A 16,574-nucleotide genomic window follows, 5' to 3' on the forward strand; every position below is an offset into this window, starting at 1 on the left:
TTCAGACTCCAGTTCTCCCCCCCGCAAAGAAAAAAAAAAAACAAAAACAAAAACCACACACACAGAAAAAAAAACACAAGGAGAAGGAAAAAAAAAAAAAACACAAGGAGAAGGAAAAAAAAAAAAAGATCCACAAAACCACCACATAGGTATTTACAAACGGAATCATAACTTTGATACATCAGGCAGGATGGATAAAAACTGCAACTACATATTTATGGGGGTGTATCATGAATTTTTAATTTACTTGGTATTACAAAGTGTTAACTGTTTTGCCATGAACATTCACAGTAAGAAGACGAGTCAGAACAAAGCAATTACTCAACTATTTTTTTCCCAAGTAACATTTATTAATAACATTCTTCAAGTGATAACTTAAGAGTCATAAGGAAGGGGGCTGTTGTCAGTAAACATACAATGAAAAGGTAGTAAGATTTTTATATTAGAGTATGACTAAAAAGGCTTTTAACATAGTGTTTAGCCCAATCAAATTTAATATTAAAAACATTCAAAATCGCTAGAAGTGTTGCAATCAGTTCTATTGAACTTATTAAAACCTCATTTCAGTAGTCAATACTAACCTATTATTTATATAAAATTTTAAACTCCATTCTTAATTTTTGTAAACAAAGCACCTAAGCATTTGAAAGAAAAAAGTTAGTTTACAACCCATTAAACTGCAGCACATGTGTGTGAAACCTCAGGCATGATCAGGCACAGAGCATAATTAGGCACAGGACAAGACAGAGCTTCCACAGCCAGCTGCCGAATACACTTATGTTGCCAAAGGTCTTCTTTATTTATACTAATTCCATTATCATTTATAGCTGAAAATTTAATAAATCCTCCATGCAGAAGATTTCAAAGAGAAAAAGGAGTCATATTACGTAGATTTGTGAAGCTTTTGAGGGCTTTGAGTAGTGCATGACTTTGAATGAGTTATGACTTCTTCATCTCAGGAATTTTCAGGAACTTCATCATAACCATTTAACTTTGGCAGATATTGGGCTCGTCAAAGAGTGTGACAACACATCATAAGACAAGTTTTCAGTCTGCTATTGGAACACTGAGGTATGCTGTAATTTATTATTAAGTGCCAGTCAAATAAAAATTGAAGAGGGTGTGCAAGATCATTGTATTCTGAGGCTGTCAGTTCAAGCTTAGGTCAAGAAAGTCAAGAGGGGCAACTAGTAGCATATGAAAACTGTTTGTAATTTCTGTTTTCTTAGGGAAGTTGCAAACAAGGTGGTTATCCTACCCGTATCAACCGGCACCATGCTCAATCTGTGTGAATGGCAACAACTGATACGCAGGCTGTAAGTTTGTCTGCTCCTGACTCTTGCGAACAAAAGTTTAAACTTGATATAAATTACGTAAAGCGGTGAATTTGCAGTAAGCCTCTGTTAACTGCCCATATAGATTTACAGTTGTCTTAATTAGCATACTTCCAAAGTAAATCTAGCTAAACTAGATTTAATCTGGGTAAGTTTTCCTGAGCCGACATGCCCCAAACTAACTATAAATGTCTAGAGGTGACCTTCAGACAAACACTGAGGCACTTAGGTGAGGCACTGCAGGAAAGCCTGCATTGCCATTGTCCAGCATGTACTTATTCGGTTGTTTTCTCCAGGGTTCTTGAACTTGTACTGACTATAGGAATGACATTCATTTAAAGAATAGGAAAATGTTTTAACGACTACCTGACATTAGCACTAAGTGAACTCAGTGGTTTCCTGTTGTTGCCTTCTCCAATTTTCTTTGGTGTAAAGTGTTAGCATTACAGCTATACAAGTTTTCTATGCCTAATCCCCCTCAATTTGCAGTTTCCTGAAAAAAGAAAAGTGTCAAACAAACTCAAACTCTTCTAAATGCAAACTAATGATTTAAACTATTTCTCCATTTCCAAGTCTTTAAAAGCTAAAACAAATTAAGATTAAACAAGTTAAACACATGCATTGGCCTTAACTAACACAGGCACTACTAGCACTATTCAAACCTGTTGTTTCATCTATCAATTGCAAAGAATTTTCAAAAAGTTTCCAAAAAAAAAAAGTATGGTGTAGATGCAAAAGCTAAAAAAATACGTCCTGTCTTCCCCCATCCCTTTGAACTCATCCACAGCCAAATGAAGACCACAAATATAGACCTAGTCTCAATGGGTAGAAGAACCAGGCCAGAGTGAACATTTCACCCCCCACTCCCCCCAAATAGCACTTCTTGAGCAAAAACCCTCTTGCCTTTCGCACCACTTTGTTTGTCAACTACTCCAGGAGCTGCACCTAAGTTTCCAGGACCACTGTGTAAGTACCTCCTCCCCTTTTATTTGTTTTGAAATGGTTGGTGACATATATAATGCAAAGACTTGCATCAAAGCTTAACAACTTCCACGATTAAGGCATAAGCCAATGATACCAGGGGTGGGGGGAAGCTCACAACCCCAAGCTAAATTTGCCCTGTTATCTATTTTATGGCTTACAATGTACATAGACTAACATACACACTGTTTATTCAATGACTTGTAGTAATGGAACTATAGTTTCATTCTTTAGTTGCTATAGTTACATGACTACCAATCTTTGCATTCAGAATCTGGAAAGGAATCCTATGAAGGGTACTGTACTTTTTTTAACGAAACTTGACTAGTCTTAATCAAAATTAAGAAAACATTTCATGCAAACTGATATGGGCAAGAAACTTTTATAAAAATATATTGTATAGAAACACATTTGGAAAACTGCATAGAAAATATCCTTTTATTTAAATCAAAGTAAGGCACAGTTTTACTAGCTATGGTTTGGCTGTAAAAATGCAAGTCTATTCTGATTACTTTTATGTTATTAACAATATTTTCCATAAAAATATAGGTGTGGGAGTAAAAAACCCTTTTACACAGACTAGGAGATACTCTCTTGTAAAACTTCACCAAATTTACTGCAATTAATTTGTAAAAAATTTGAATACTATTTTAAATCAGGGTCCTACATGTTATTGTCCTCCAGGCTGTTCGCTGGCTGATGCTGTGCTTTCTTCATTTCCTGTATAATCCAGGTGTTCCATCATCTAAATGTAAAAAGAAAAAAGAAAAAAAAAAAGATGGCTCGTAATAAAGAAATATTGCTTTTCCCCCATTTGTCCAAAGTATTTGTTAGCTAAGAGAAACATAATTAAACATGTGTTAGAGTGCATTTTAGCAGCATACAGATAGGAAGTTCTCTATAGATCAGAAAAGTATTCAAGCCAATTAATCAAAGCTCTCTTAGCTAATGGTTTCCACTACAAAAGCATTCTCCAACCAAGGATCCAAGTCCTCTGCAAGAAATTAAACTTATGAGTCAAAAGTGTCTCAATTATTAAATACAGAGAACAAAAAAACTGATTTGGGTTAAGCAAATTTTTCGAAGACACGGTTTGGAGAACTGGAAATAGACTCAGGATCCTACCTAACATTTGCAGTTAGCAAGCAATAGCTCGAATAGAAAAGACTAGGTTTCTCTTTTCAGGACAGTAAAAGCTAGCTATATTACAGTTAGTAAAAACTAACTGTATTGGCAACATTCCTTTGTAAATTTTCCTTTTATTTTAAAAAGGTTAAAGGAAATGGAATTGTAAAGTCCCGCAACAGAAGAGAATCTAAACCAGATTATTATAGAGACTGATTATACTTTCCAATTACTGTAACTGATTAGGTCACCTGAATAACACAAGACAACGTTGTACTTTTCGTGACTAAAAAGCAGCCCATTTCCCTAACCATTGCTGTATTCCTAGAGGGCAATGAAGGCTCTGGTTTCCTCCCTGGGACAAGGCATTGAATAAATTACAGAGGCAATACACACATTTGTTAGCATGAAAAACTGAGACCCATCAGTTTGAGGGCTTCAGAATTAAGCATAATTAACAAGAGGCCAAGGATTGGACAGTTTTGACAGCTGACAACCTGAGACAGAAGATACAGAAGTAGTAAAACTAATGCTGGAAAAATAGAACATGTCAGGGAGCTCACATGCCTAGCGTGGCAGGATAATTAGGACAAGGGCATAATGCTTTCAGCATTGAAAGGCAGAAAACCCTACATACGTTCTTCCATAGTGGCATATCCTGCCTAGTAGTAACAAGGCTCCCTGTCTTTCTGTAAAACACCCCGTGCTCACCGCGTGGGTTCTAAGCTGGGCAGATTTCCACGTGATAAGGACACGATTGCTTTCTTGTCTCACTAGCACCCGCTGGAGGATCCTTGGCAAGACAAAGCCAGGCTCTGACACTGTTGTGTCATACTCACTTTAGCGTGGTATAATTCTATATATAAGGCAGAGAGTAGTTCCATTAATTTCTCTCTCCTTCTCTAGCCATGACCCACCTCTGTGCCATACCCTCTTTTACACCAACACAATTGTTTCCTTGCAAGGTATACAAACACACTTTATTAAAAGCAGGTTTGCTTAAACAAGCTGTTTCCCAATCCAGACGCACCAGCATGCCATGCAGTAAGTTGAGATGACAGTTCCAAGGCAGAAACAAGTCAGTGGGACTTGGGTAAGGCTTAGGAGAGCCTAGTGGCCACAATATCAATCTGACTAAAACCAGAAAAGGTCTTTCACATCCCTCCCTTCACATGTCAGAATTAAGAAGAATTAGGGCAGGCACTAGTCTTGCCGATACACCTAAGAACTGAGTTACAGCAACAGCATGCACTCAGTCCAGCACTGAATACCAAGCTGCCGTGCTAATGACAATCCTGCATTCACTTCAGTATATCTAGAACTTTCCCCTGGCACTGTGACCAAAAACCCACATCAAAAGCCACCCAAAGCAAAACACTCCCTACAATTACAGAAGTCAAATTGTCATTTTGAATGAGGATTGAAGTATTTGTTCTGGGAAAAAACAACAACAAAACACCCCCACACAGTACCATATTACATCAAGTAATGCCATGTACCTTCCTTCATCCTAGGGAGGATCATCTAACAGCTGCCATAGAGCAGGTAGTTTCGGTAAGCATTTTTGTAAAATGTTTCCCTATTAAATTGACAAGATGCTTCCAGAAGGAAGAGTTAACACTATTTGCAACAATTCAGTGTATCCCAAAGTCAAAGATTATTTTAATTCTACAAGGTAAGTAGCACAAAATGTACTTATGCTGGAGATACCACCTGTATTTAAATTTTAAAGTCTCTGCTTAATATATCAGATTTTTAAGTTAACTTTAAAACCAAAACAGCTAGTAGAGCATAAAGGGTGTTTGAGGTTTTTTGATAGACATAAATGTTACAAGGCCAGAAAAACAAAAAGCCACCCCACCCCATTTCTAATCTCTCCACCACATAGAAGAAGGATAGCCCACAACTTGAAGTCAGGGACAACTGATGCCTCTCTAAAAGTGTAAGATCGCATGAAGCAGCTTTTTCCACAAGTGTATCTCAGTTGTAGGTTCTCTCAGGACATCCCCATCCTCAAAGCCTCAGCAGAAGATGCAGGAATCTTTACGACAACCAGCAGCAAGATGAAGGCACCACGCTAAAATCCTAGACAAAGTTGTTTCAAGCCTCAACAGAGCCGAAGGAATCAGACCATACATTGTGGAGAGCTGATGAACATTTTTAAAGTGGAAGAAATTCAGAAGCTTTTCTCCCACATCTGAATTCCTGACAGTTTTTAAGGGGGAGGTGTCAAGATAAATGTATTTTAGTTACAAAGCTATGTTTAACCTATCTCCTAACATGGTGAACTATTAAAAACAAACAAAAAAAGCCCACCAAAAAAACCCCCCAAAAACCACACCCACAGAGCCAAACTAGAAATGGCAATACAAACTTGTAAAAGAGTACATAGCACCTATGCACACACTTGACTGGAAGATTCACTCTGATGATGTTGCATTCACATAATTCTTAACAACTTATAGCTATGATTAATTTGCAAGTATCTAAAAATGAGATTTAAAATTGCAGTACTAAACAGCAGGTGCATGCTGTGTAGCATGTCAATGACAAATCCCTTGATTTATTATTTCAAAGATAAGAAAGCTTGCTAAACACTTCAAACTGACAAACTATAAAAAGTTGCAAGACTATTCTATCTAGAAGACTTCGAAGTTGCATTAGTCCACTAGATTTTTCATGATGTTACTAAAATGATTTCATAGATTGTACTGATACAAAAAACAAATAGTATTTTTAAATTAAATCAATAACTGGGAAATAAGTATCAAATTAGTTTATCATGCAGGCATACATGAGGAGTATAAGCAATCCAGAAAACCTAGAAAAACCTTTATTATACACTTCACAGCAGCAATACTGCCCATTTGGTGGTAGGACAGTAGGTACGTTACTCTCCCAAGAAATCCCTGTGCTTCAGTGAATAGTTAAAATGTTTTTCTGTGCAGCAACTCATTACAGCTCAAGACTACTCCATAAAAAAGCCACACATAGCATAACTAGAATTTAAGACTGCATCATTATGCAGAAACAGAAATGCTCTCAGCTAAGAATTGTGGGACCTCAGAGCTATCTTGGGGAGTCAAGTATTTCCCGTATGTATAAAGTAGAACCTGAAAAACTGACTTTAACAATCCTATCTAAGTACTTGAGTGCACACAGCAGGACAGAAGAATTTTAAGTTCTAAAAATACAGTCTGGCCATCTGATTTTAATTTGCACTCAATCCCTCCCACTTCCTAATCTCTTCTTGGGTTTGTAACTGATTTCTTTATTATTAAGGCTTTTTAATGAGACTTAAATTGTTAAAGTACTCTTTATTAGAAGAAAGAAGCTAATGAGAAAAGTACTTTTTAGTTCAGAATTTAAGACACAGTCAGGCAGAGTTCACCACCTCAAATTGTCTTCAGTGTATACGGCAGACAAGCTACGCTTTATAAATAGACGTATAACTCTAGACTGACAACTGTAATTCAAGATTATATTTAAATGCTTAAATTCTGCAAGAAGTTGAAATTTGAAAGCTTGCATTGCTCTCTGCATGCTGTGCTTGAGACAGTGGACAGCTAAAATAAATACCATCAGTGTTAGCAGCCACAAGCTATCGCCTATTGAGGTTAAACCTCGCTGCAGTCCAGAAGCTGTGCAGCAGCAAGGCCACAAAAGCTGGTCCGAATCCTTGCTCCCTATCCCACTGCAAGCATTGCAGACCATACAGGATAAAGTATACTGTTGAGTAATAACATGACAGAGGGACTGTAGATGTGGTTACTGAAGGCAAATTATAATGCTGAACATTGTAACAGAGGACAACAAAAATGTTTAGCACTAAGCAGGTTTTCATGTCAATGCAGTAGCACAGAAAAATTAGGTGAAGTACTTCCATATAGGTAACAGTAGAGGAACTAACACCAATTCTAAATATTTGAAGACTCTCCTAGGGATTTGGGAAATTATAGAGTAGAGAAGCATACAAAGCCTGCCTTCAGGCTTAGGAATCATGGCTCCATTACTACTTATATTAATTTTTCCTGAATTCCTTTAAAGAAAGAAAGAAAAAAAAAAAAAGCCCTAAGCATAAGCACAGATTTATAGCTTGTCTTCACTTCTACCCTCTTCTATTGAATTAAAAAGAAAAATTAAAAAGAAGATAGAGGCAAAAAAGAATGAAAAGAGGAAGCAGAGGGGAAAAAAGAAACCATAAGATGATTCATAAAGTTGCATTAAAAGAAGGCCATAATCACACCTTGTAGCAAAGGCGTCTTGGAGGAGTCCGATACCTAAATAAAATTCATTCCATTATTAAAATCATATAGAACAAAAATAAGAAAAACCCAAAACTCAAAAAAGCTAACTAATGGACTATAAACAAACAGCAGCATTCATGAAGTTTAGTCACCTGATACACTGTACATGCTCTTGTACCCCTATTCTTAGGACACTTTGCTCTAACAAGTCTGCAAGGTTTCTCTGTTCCCTTGAGGGCAAAGTAAACCTCTACAGAAGTTCGGTCACCCTTGTCAATGGGACAGCTCTGCTACAGTCCACATTACCATTGTTGTAGCAAAAAACAGTCTTCTGTCACCTTTCTATATCTTTCCCTCCTCAGAATGAGCACTGAAAGCTGTACATTTCAACCCCGGGGTTGTGTGGGTTGGTTTTTTTGCTTGTTTGTAAGTTCAGTAAGGACAGTTCAAAATACAGCTTTATGTGGGGAGGACAACATATGAGAAAGATCAACACTGCAGCATTCTGAGAGTACAACTTGAATAACACCCTCTGGAAAAAGAAAAGAATATAGAAAAAGTTCTTCAGAAAGTTATAGAAAAACAGGAGTTAGTAAAGTCACACAGAGGTGTTCAATCACAGACAAGTCTAACTCAGGGGTGGTGGAGTGGGGGTGGAAATCAACATTTTAAATTGTGCCAGAAATGAAGTCATCTGACCTCAAAACAAGCTGAAGTTCAGAGCAGTTTTAATCCTTCAAGAAACCAGTTGAAAGGACATGAAATAACTACTATGGCAACATAATTCTTCCAAGTATGAGTTTTGCTATGAGAAGTGCAAGAAATTTTTGTCACTAAAGAGACTTGCCGATTTACTTAGGTCAATCTTACTCAGAACTCAAATGAGGAAAATAAATTGCGAAGCTTTTTCCCCCCAACAGTCCCAGAGTTACTGGGCTTCACATATGCAACGCTGTTTACACAGCCTAGATACAGGCGATAGTTGCTGAATTCAAATACTGGGCTTTAGGTCTCAAACAAAATTTAGAGTAATCTCGAGACTGGTCTGTCTTATGATAAATGCCAGCTCACAGGGGCTACTGGCACACTCAGTTACTACAGCAAGTCAAATCAGGGTGAATGTGCACATGTCAACAGGCAGAGGCAGACAGCTGGTGGGATTTTAAGGACTGCAGTTCCTGGGTAGCGTTAGAGATAACCGAAGGGGACATGTAGGATACCCAAGGCAGTGTGTACACAGGGTGTGCTGTGATAGAAAACAGTTATATAACCACCCAGCTATGTTGTTGCTGAATGCTCCATATAATCCTGACGATGCAGGACACCAGTGATGCATGGAAAGTTTCTAAAATTCTAGTTGATCACCTACGTTTTTGAACTGTCTCTTAAGACAGGACTAGTGCAGATTGGAATCTGCATGCTTAGTTCAGTGACTCATGTTATACCACATCAAGATGATAGTTGAGGAATGCTAAAACACAAAAAAACATTTCAAAGAAAATAAAACAGAACAAATGATATTTTCCCACGAGTACTGACCCAGCTGTTTCACCTCCCTTATGCTTTGTTCTGCCATGCCAACTACTAGACTAAGATTTTTTAAGAGTAAAGACTATTTTTCCTTATTCATTCCAGAAGATAACCAACATTAAGACTAGCAAAGATTGAATTGCGAGTGATATATTACCAAGTACTTAGAGAAGCACATACTCAAAGGAATTAGCAACAACAAAATACTCAAGGCATCCAGCCTACCTGGTAACTGCTTCCTTTCCAAAACTTCTTCATCTCTTTGCGCCTCCAAGCAACAAGCGAGCTAGTAATGAGTGTACATGGTACAAGATAGAGTAGGGCAGGTTGTCCCATCTTCATTAGTGCCAAAACAATGAAAGTCAGCACCATACCAATGGCATAAGCTATAAAAAGATATTTATACATACACAATCAAGAACAGGTGAATTTTTACATCAAGTCGCTCATTTAGGAAGCCAGAATTTTATTTTTTTTTAAGTAATATCTTCCTTGTTAATATAATTGAAGAAAAGAGGGATAATAGGTTGCTCTGTATTTGCGAGCTTTCTCAAAGCAACTGACTACCATAAAGAATGCTCACCTTAAATATGGGCAGGCACATTAAAAAAAGATTGTAAAGAGATTCTTGACGACATTGAACCTTTACCTGAAAAAAACTCTCTAGTTCTGCCATTTAAAACAGCTAGCATGAAGATTAACACTGCTGAAATATCACACGATTTACCTATTGTACAGGAAATGTAGTATACAGAAGATGAACTTGTTTGAACATCAAATCTTCGACAATAGGCAACCAGAAGCCCTTGACAGAAAAAGAAAAAAAAAATTAATGAACTATTTAGCCATTAATTTTTTTCTCCCCAGTCCTCCAAATCAAAGCAGCATAAAAAGAATTTATAGGAAGACTTCCCATTACTGTATGTTATATTCTTCCCATTTATTTCTGGAAAGCCAAGAACCAGTTTAAGAAATCCTACAGTGTCTTGAAAATCAAAATCATAATGCAAATATGAGCCAAGTGAGCTTGGTATTAAAAGGTTTTGGTTTTTTTAAGCAAGCTAGTTACATTGTGGTATTTTCAATTTTGAAGGCAATAATACAGAAGAGTAACAACCTAGTTTTAACACCTTTCTTCAACAGGATTTTAATGCTTGCTCTTAACAATCAGCAATTTTGCCTCAGTACAAATCACAGGAAAAGGGAGAGCACGCTGTTCACGAGATGGTGCTTTGTGCCTGACTTAAGTAATTTGCTCAAGACTCCAACTGTGGCAAAATTCAGCTCTTCTGAGAAAGATGGAAAAACTTGATAATACATTTTCCGTTACCTCACCTCTAATTAGGTAGTCTAGGATAAAAAAATACTGTGAAGTCACAGAATACTTGCTTTCTGTGAGATTTCAATGAGATTTAATTAATACTGACAACTGGATTTATCCGTGGGACTTGTATTTACACAATACAGCAATAGAAAAGCAAAAACCCTTCACTATTTAAGTGTTCTGTAACATACTAAGCTTTTTTATATTGTGGCTTTTGTTGTATTCTGCACTGACAGATCAAGGCAAACTGCTGCATTTGATTCAGTAACTACTTTGTAGAATTAACTCTAATATAAGTCAGTTGAGAATCAAAACCAAAGTACTTAATCATAAGTTACAATTGCCAAAAACATTTGCTCACCTGGGACAATAATGTCTCCAAAACCCAACAATGAAAATGGCATGTCACACAGTGTCGATGCAGAGTATTCAAGTCTAGGCACTCTAATAACCACAGGTAACTGTAAAACAGTATTTTAAAAGCCCACATAAATCTAATCTAAAGTATCCTGGTGTTTTGGATTTTTTTTTGTTTGTTTGCTTAAATTAATAAACAGTTTTAAATTAACTGTTAATGCAGAACTTCAAAATAGGTAGAACCTAAAGTAAAAAACAGAAACCAACACAGAGAGTGGATAAAGCTTAAGGCAACAGGTAAGCTGGAATTTCAGATTTACAAATAATATGCACACACCAAAAAAAGTTAAAACAACATGTAACCTATATAATGAGAATAACAAGTCTGGATTATTAACCTAACTATAGAGTATTGATCAATGATATCCAGGCCCTGAAGAGAGATTTGGACAGTCAGGTTTTCCCCAAAAGAATAGTCTTTTCAGAGGGAATAATTTAAAAATCCAGTATCTGAAATACAATCCTTACTTTCTCATGGGGAGCTGAGCGTTCAGTAGGGACTTCCACCAAGTTTCCATCATTCTAGGATCAAACCCAAGTCAACAGGTATTTAATACTTAAAAGAAAATAGCAGAAGCTGGCTATATTTTGTGAGAAAGTTATGCCGAAAAGCACACTATGAATTAGCTATGAAATGTCAGTATTTGTATGTTGCACATATTAAAACAACTATTCATACCTTTTCACTGTTTCCAAAAGGACCAGCTGCAACTTCAACCATTATACTTGCCCCATTCTGAAATTAAGGTTATTTTACAAAGGTTAGTGGTTTAGTATACCAAAACATTCATACTATATTTAAAAAAACTGCTTGTACCTCATCTTACAATTCAGGATTGGAAAAATCCTGAATATCAAGAGGAATGTACCAGTATCGTACAGTATTATACAGTATTGTTTTGCATTAAAAACATGTAGTCCAGCCTAAAATAACTGTTTTAAAACAAAACAAAAAACAAACAATAAAACAACAAATCCACTAGATGTAGCTGGAAGTTTAGATAAAAACGTGTCAGTTTTTTCTGCCATGAGCTTTCTGCTTCAAAAGAAAAGAAGGTACGCTTGCATACAGTTCATACTACACTGCAAATTAGCACCGCAGGAAGCATCTTCCAACATATAGGTGTTAAAAGCAAAAGAAGGAAGAAAACTGGAGGACAGTCATTTCTCATCATCACACTGTCACACAACTGGGGACAGCTTACTTTTGGCTGTGTGATTGCTGAAAACTTAGTCATTTAACAAAATTTATGGCACCTACACAAGCATTACGCTCTATGGCCCCTACAAGATGAAAACTTAGGCCACTGCTGTCTTAAATAGAGAAAAAGAAAAAGGAAGTCAGCATTTCTGCATCAAAAATACTGAAAACACTAACCTGTTTGACAAAAATACTGCCCCAATGACCAGACAACATTTTTGTTTTTATTTTAAATTCACAGACATACCTTTGTGATAAATGGTGTTATGAAGACAAAAAATACATCATATAGAAGGAGAAGGCCTAGAAGTATCACACAGGACTGGCAAAAAAAGAAGAAAATATTACGGTAGGTTTTCAAGGACTGTATAGTTAGATTCTGGTACCATTACTGTACCACCATGTTAAAAAAAAAAAAAAAAAAAAGAAGAAACACTCCCCTGCCCCCCTATGTGTTTATTCTGGCATAACATTTAAAACAGAATTCATTTCCCTTAATTATTAAAAATGGTAAATATTTTTTTTTAATATATATTTCTTAAGTGTTGAAAACCTACTTCCTGACACTAAACTTACAGATTCATGGCATTAGAATACTTTCTTAAGGTAAGCAACTTACAGTACCTTAAAGTTGGGCATTTTCAGTGTTTTAATAAAGTTTAGGCAGAAAGCAACTCCCAAAATATCTTGCAAAATCCAAGCCCACCTAAAAATAAGAACACATTTTTACACATCGTTCAAACTACTGCTGGGATCTAAGTGCAATAATGATTTTAGATTTTGCTGGAAATAGCAAGATTGCAAAATGGACTGGAAAGCAATACATCAGTTTTTAGGAAGTATTGCTACCAAAACCCCAAAAATACTAGTTTCAAGATGGTCAGTTTACACTAGCCTCTGATCATAAATAGGTAACTGTTCTTTATCAGTGTACTACAGAGAAAATGAGTTGAAAAGAGGCTATAACAGAGCCTTGGTGTTCACTTGTAGGATTGCTCACATGATTGGAAGCCCTACTTACCATCTGGCTCAGGATGCTACTTAGGATTTTACTGTAATATTCATATATTTATGGTCCTGTGCTTCCACTGGACCATAGGAAGTGTAGGTCCTATGGTCCCTATGCTATTTTTGCACTTTTTTTTCCTCTGTGGCAATCATTAGCAATCCAGCTAGTTCTTCCTCATTTTCATAATTTTTTGTAACCCCAAATTACCACACAGTTCATTTGTATAGCTTTGTTCTCTATTATTCCCATGCTTGTTAAGCTTCATAAATACTTTCATGACTTTTTTGAAATCGGCACTGGCGTTTAGAAGGACGCCATGCTCCAGGATTAGTTATACGATGGGAAGTTCATTAATGACACTTATTCATATTAGTCTTTTAAGCTGGAATGCATCACTTACCTATCTTCATTTCGAAACACTGCCCAGACAACAGCTGCTGCTATGCAGAATACAGCAAGAAAAATAAGCCTCACTTCAATGTTTTTGTTGCAACATGCAATCCTAAAAGAAAATAATTAAATTAAAAAGAAAGCCTGCAACAGCCAAAACACATGCCTGTGCTATCATGGGTCCTTAAGCTCACAAAGTATTCTCATCCTGAGAGCTTCTCCTTTGCCCATTTGTTCCGTCTGGACTCAGGTGGCATTATTCTTGCAACTGCAGTACCAGTCCTTCTCTGGGCTGCATTAAAAACATGCCCACAGATAGTAAGCCAAGTTGGGCTTTGATGGCCAGTCCTCATTTTAGCAAACACACCCAGGGAAGGCAGCAAGCAGACGAATTATTTTAATCCATTTCTGTCACGTAACATTTATGCCACCAGAACTACGTCAGTGAGGGACAGTCACGTCATGATTCCAGAAAGGGGTGATGGTGGGGAAAAATCAATTTTAGGACACATAATGCAAGATTAAAAATGGAATAACTATGTATTGCAAAACTGTGAGACAATCTCTGTTTCCACTGCCTACTCAATTTTATGGTACAGTTCTTGAACTGATATTAACTGACAGAAGTAATACCTGTCCAGCAGCTTATATAAAACCTGCTGTCTTTTCTACCTTATCTCTACCTTTGATGTGCTACTGGATCACCTGGCACTAATATCCTGTACTAAGTAACATGCAAACATAGTCTTAGGTTTCCAAGCTTATAAGCATTGCTCTTTTGGGCAAAAGAACCATTTGTTGCATCAAACATTAGGGTTTTTTAAAGTGAAAATACACGGGAGGAAAACGGACATTCCCATACTCACTAATACCTGCAGGATATTTAAGTCAAGAGTAGGAAGAAGAGGCTATCTGTATACTGATAACCCACTACCTGTACAGGTTAGGACTGTAACCGCTAAATTCTAACACAGAAGACATGAGCAATGTGTTGCCTTTGCAAGAAAATTAAAACTCGGTCTGTCACAGGTACAGTACAGATTAAGATGAGGGAAAAAAAAACCACCCCCCTATTGCCTATAGCATAATACTTGCCCAAAACAGTCCACTAAGAATTGGAAACTTTAGCATTCTCATTGCCAAGAAAACAAAGTATGTGCAGGATCTTCCCTTACAGAATTAAAGTGAGCACACCCTACAGGCAATCAGAATTTCGTAAAACTGAGCTCAGAAAGCCAAGCAGAGCCTTTCAAGTTTGATTATAGCAATGCTTTCAAATAAAGGTAATGCAGCAAGTCTCCCACAACACTATTTTAACTGTTGATTATGCTATGGATACCTTTAGTATCTATTAAAGGAGCTTGTAATTTTATTTTGTAACAATCCCGCACACTAAACCATACAGGAAACAACTTGTCAAACTGTTCTCGTATTTTCACCGTACCTTGAGTAGCAACCAGAAAATACCAAAAAGAAACGTTACATTTATAGTAGTTGAAAGGTGTACAATACCTGCACTGCCCAAATGGTATTTCTCCTATTAATGCCGCAAGACAGTTGTATAGACTCATTGCAGATGCCAAGCAGAAGACTGATATTATAACATACACTAAATAAAAATAATGGAAGATGGGAATCAGTGACAAAATACAATAGAAAAAAATAGCAAACAGGAATCAAACACAATGATGTACATTTGATATAAACTGTTAACAGTTATAGCACTGCTCAATAGTGTCACTGGAGACTATAGCCAGCTGATTACAGGACGTGCTGAATTCTGAGTGTCTCTGCCATGACAACAGTTCTCATCAAGCAGAGACTTGAGTTTTGAAATTTTTGAATTTAAAACTTTTTTTTTAATTTTTCCTCCCTTTCTTTAAGAAAAATATGCTATCTGTTACTGCTTCCACATACTTTTATTTGTTTATGGCTAAAACCAAAGTGCTATTTTACAACTACCAGCTTTCTCAATTTCTGATAATACTCCTCACTTTAAATTTTCCTTTTCATCACTTTGTCTGCTTATGCATAAAAATTTCAGCATCCCCAAGATCTGACTGATGATTTAGGTGGCATTTTAAGATACTAAACACCCCATCCCTTCCAAAAATTTCTATGTAGCTAGGAATCACCTGGTGAGGAAAAAAACCTCTTTATTCCATGTTCTAATGATAGGGTTGAGTGTCTATGGGTAAGAATCAGGGGGAAGGCCAACAAGGCAGATATTGTGGTGGGAGTCTGTTACAGACCACCCAACCAGGATGAGGACACTGACGAACTATTCTATAAACAGCTGGGAGAAGCCTCACGATCGCTAGCCCTTGTTCTTGTGGGGGACTTCAACCTACTGGATGTCTGCTGGAAATACAATACAGCAGAGAGGAAACAGTCTAGGAGGTTCCTGGAGTGTGTGGCAGATAACTTCCTGACACAGCTGGTGAGTGAGCCAACTAGGGAAGGTGCCCCGCTGGACCTCTTGTTCACGAACAGAGAAAGACTTGTGAGTGATGTGATGGTTGGAGGCTGTCTTGGGCAGAGTGATCACAAAATGATAGAGTTTTTGATACTTGGAGAAGAGAGGAGAGGGGTCAGCAAAACTGCCACCTTAGACTTCTGGAGGGCAGACTTTGGCTTGTTTAGGAGACTGGTCAACAGAGTCCCCTTGGAGGCAGCCCTAAAGGGCAAAGGAGTCCAGGAAGGCTGGACGTTCTTTACGGAGGAAGTCCTAAAGGCATAAGAGCAGGCTGTCCCCAGGTGCCAAAAGACAAGCTGGCAGGGAAGAAGACCAGCCTGGCTGAATAGAGAGCTTTGGCTAGAACTCAGGAAAAAGAGGAGAGTCTATGACCTCTGGAAGAAGGGGAAGGCAACTCAGGAGGACTACAAAGGTGTAGCAAAGCTGTGCAGGGAGAAAATTAGAAGGGCCAAAGCTGAGCTAGAGCTCAATCTGGCTGCTGCTGTAAAAGACAATAAAAAATACTTCTTCAAATACGTTAGCAGCAAAAGGAGAGCTAAG

The 16,574-nt window shown here is 37.3% G+C and overlaps 1 protein-coding gene across 4 annotated transcripts in view; it reads right to left on the reverse strand.

Moving 5' to 3' along the window:
- Positions 1–224: 224 nt before the first annotated feature.
- The window catches only part of SPPL2A (signal peptide peptidase like 2A), a 32,834-nt gene continuing 16,484 nt past the window's right edge, over positions 225–16,574 (reverse strand). The window contains exons 7-17 of one of the 4 annotated variants that reach the window (XM_072869504.1): positions 15,071–15,167; positions 13,569–13,670; positions 12,784–12,865; positions 12,407–12,481; positions 11,638–11,694; positions 11,427–11,480; positions 10,903–11,002; positions 9,945–10,022; positions 9,443–9,603; positions 7,687–7,720; positions 225–3,060 (exon numbers count right to left, since the gene is read on the reverse strand). In XM_072869504.1, the coding sequence (XP_072725605.1) occupies positions 3,029–3,060; positions 7,687–7,720; positions 9,443–9,603; positions 9,945–10,022; positions 10,903–11,002; positions 11,427–11,480; positions 11,638–11,694; positions 12,407–12,481; positions 12,784–12,865; positions 13,569–13,670; positions 15,071–15,167 (872 nt within the window). In that variant the 3' untranslated portion in view covers positions 225–3,028. The remainder of the gene's footprint in view (positions 3,061–7,686; positions 7,721–9,442; positions 9,604–9,944; positions 10,023–10,902; positions 11,003–11,426; positions 11,481–11,637; positions 11,695–12,406; positions 12,482–12,783; positions 12,866–13,568; positions 13,671–15,070; positions 15,168–16,574) is intronic. The other 3 variants (XM_072869506.1, XM_072869503.1, XM_072869505.1) reach the window with 3 other exon arrangements.

The sequence above is a fragment of the Ciconia boyciana genome, chromosome 8, assembly GCF_034638445.1.
Source record: "Ciconia boyciana chromosome 8, ASM3463844v1, whole genome shotgun sequence".
Lineage (NCBI taxonomy): Eukaryota > Metazoa > Chordata > Aves > Ciconiiformes > Ciconiidae > Ciconia > Ciconia boyciana.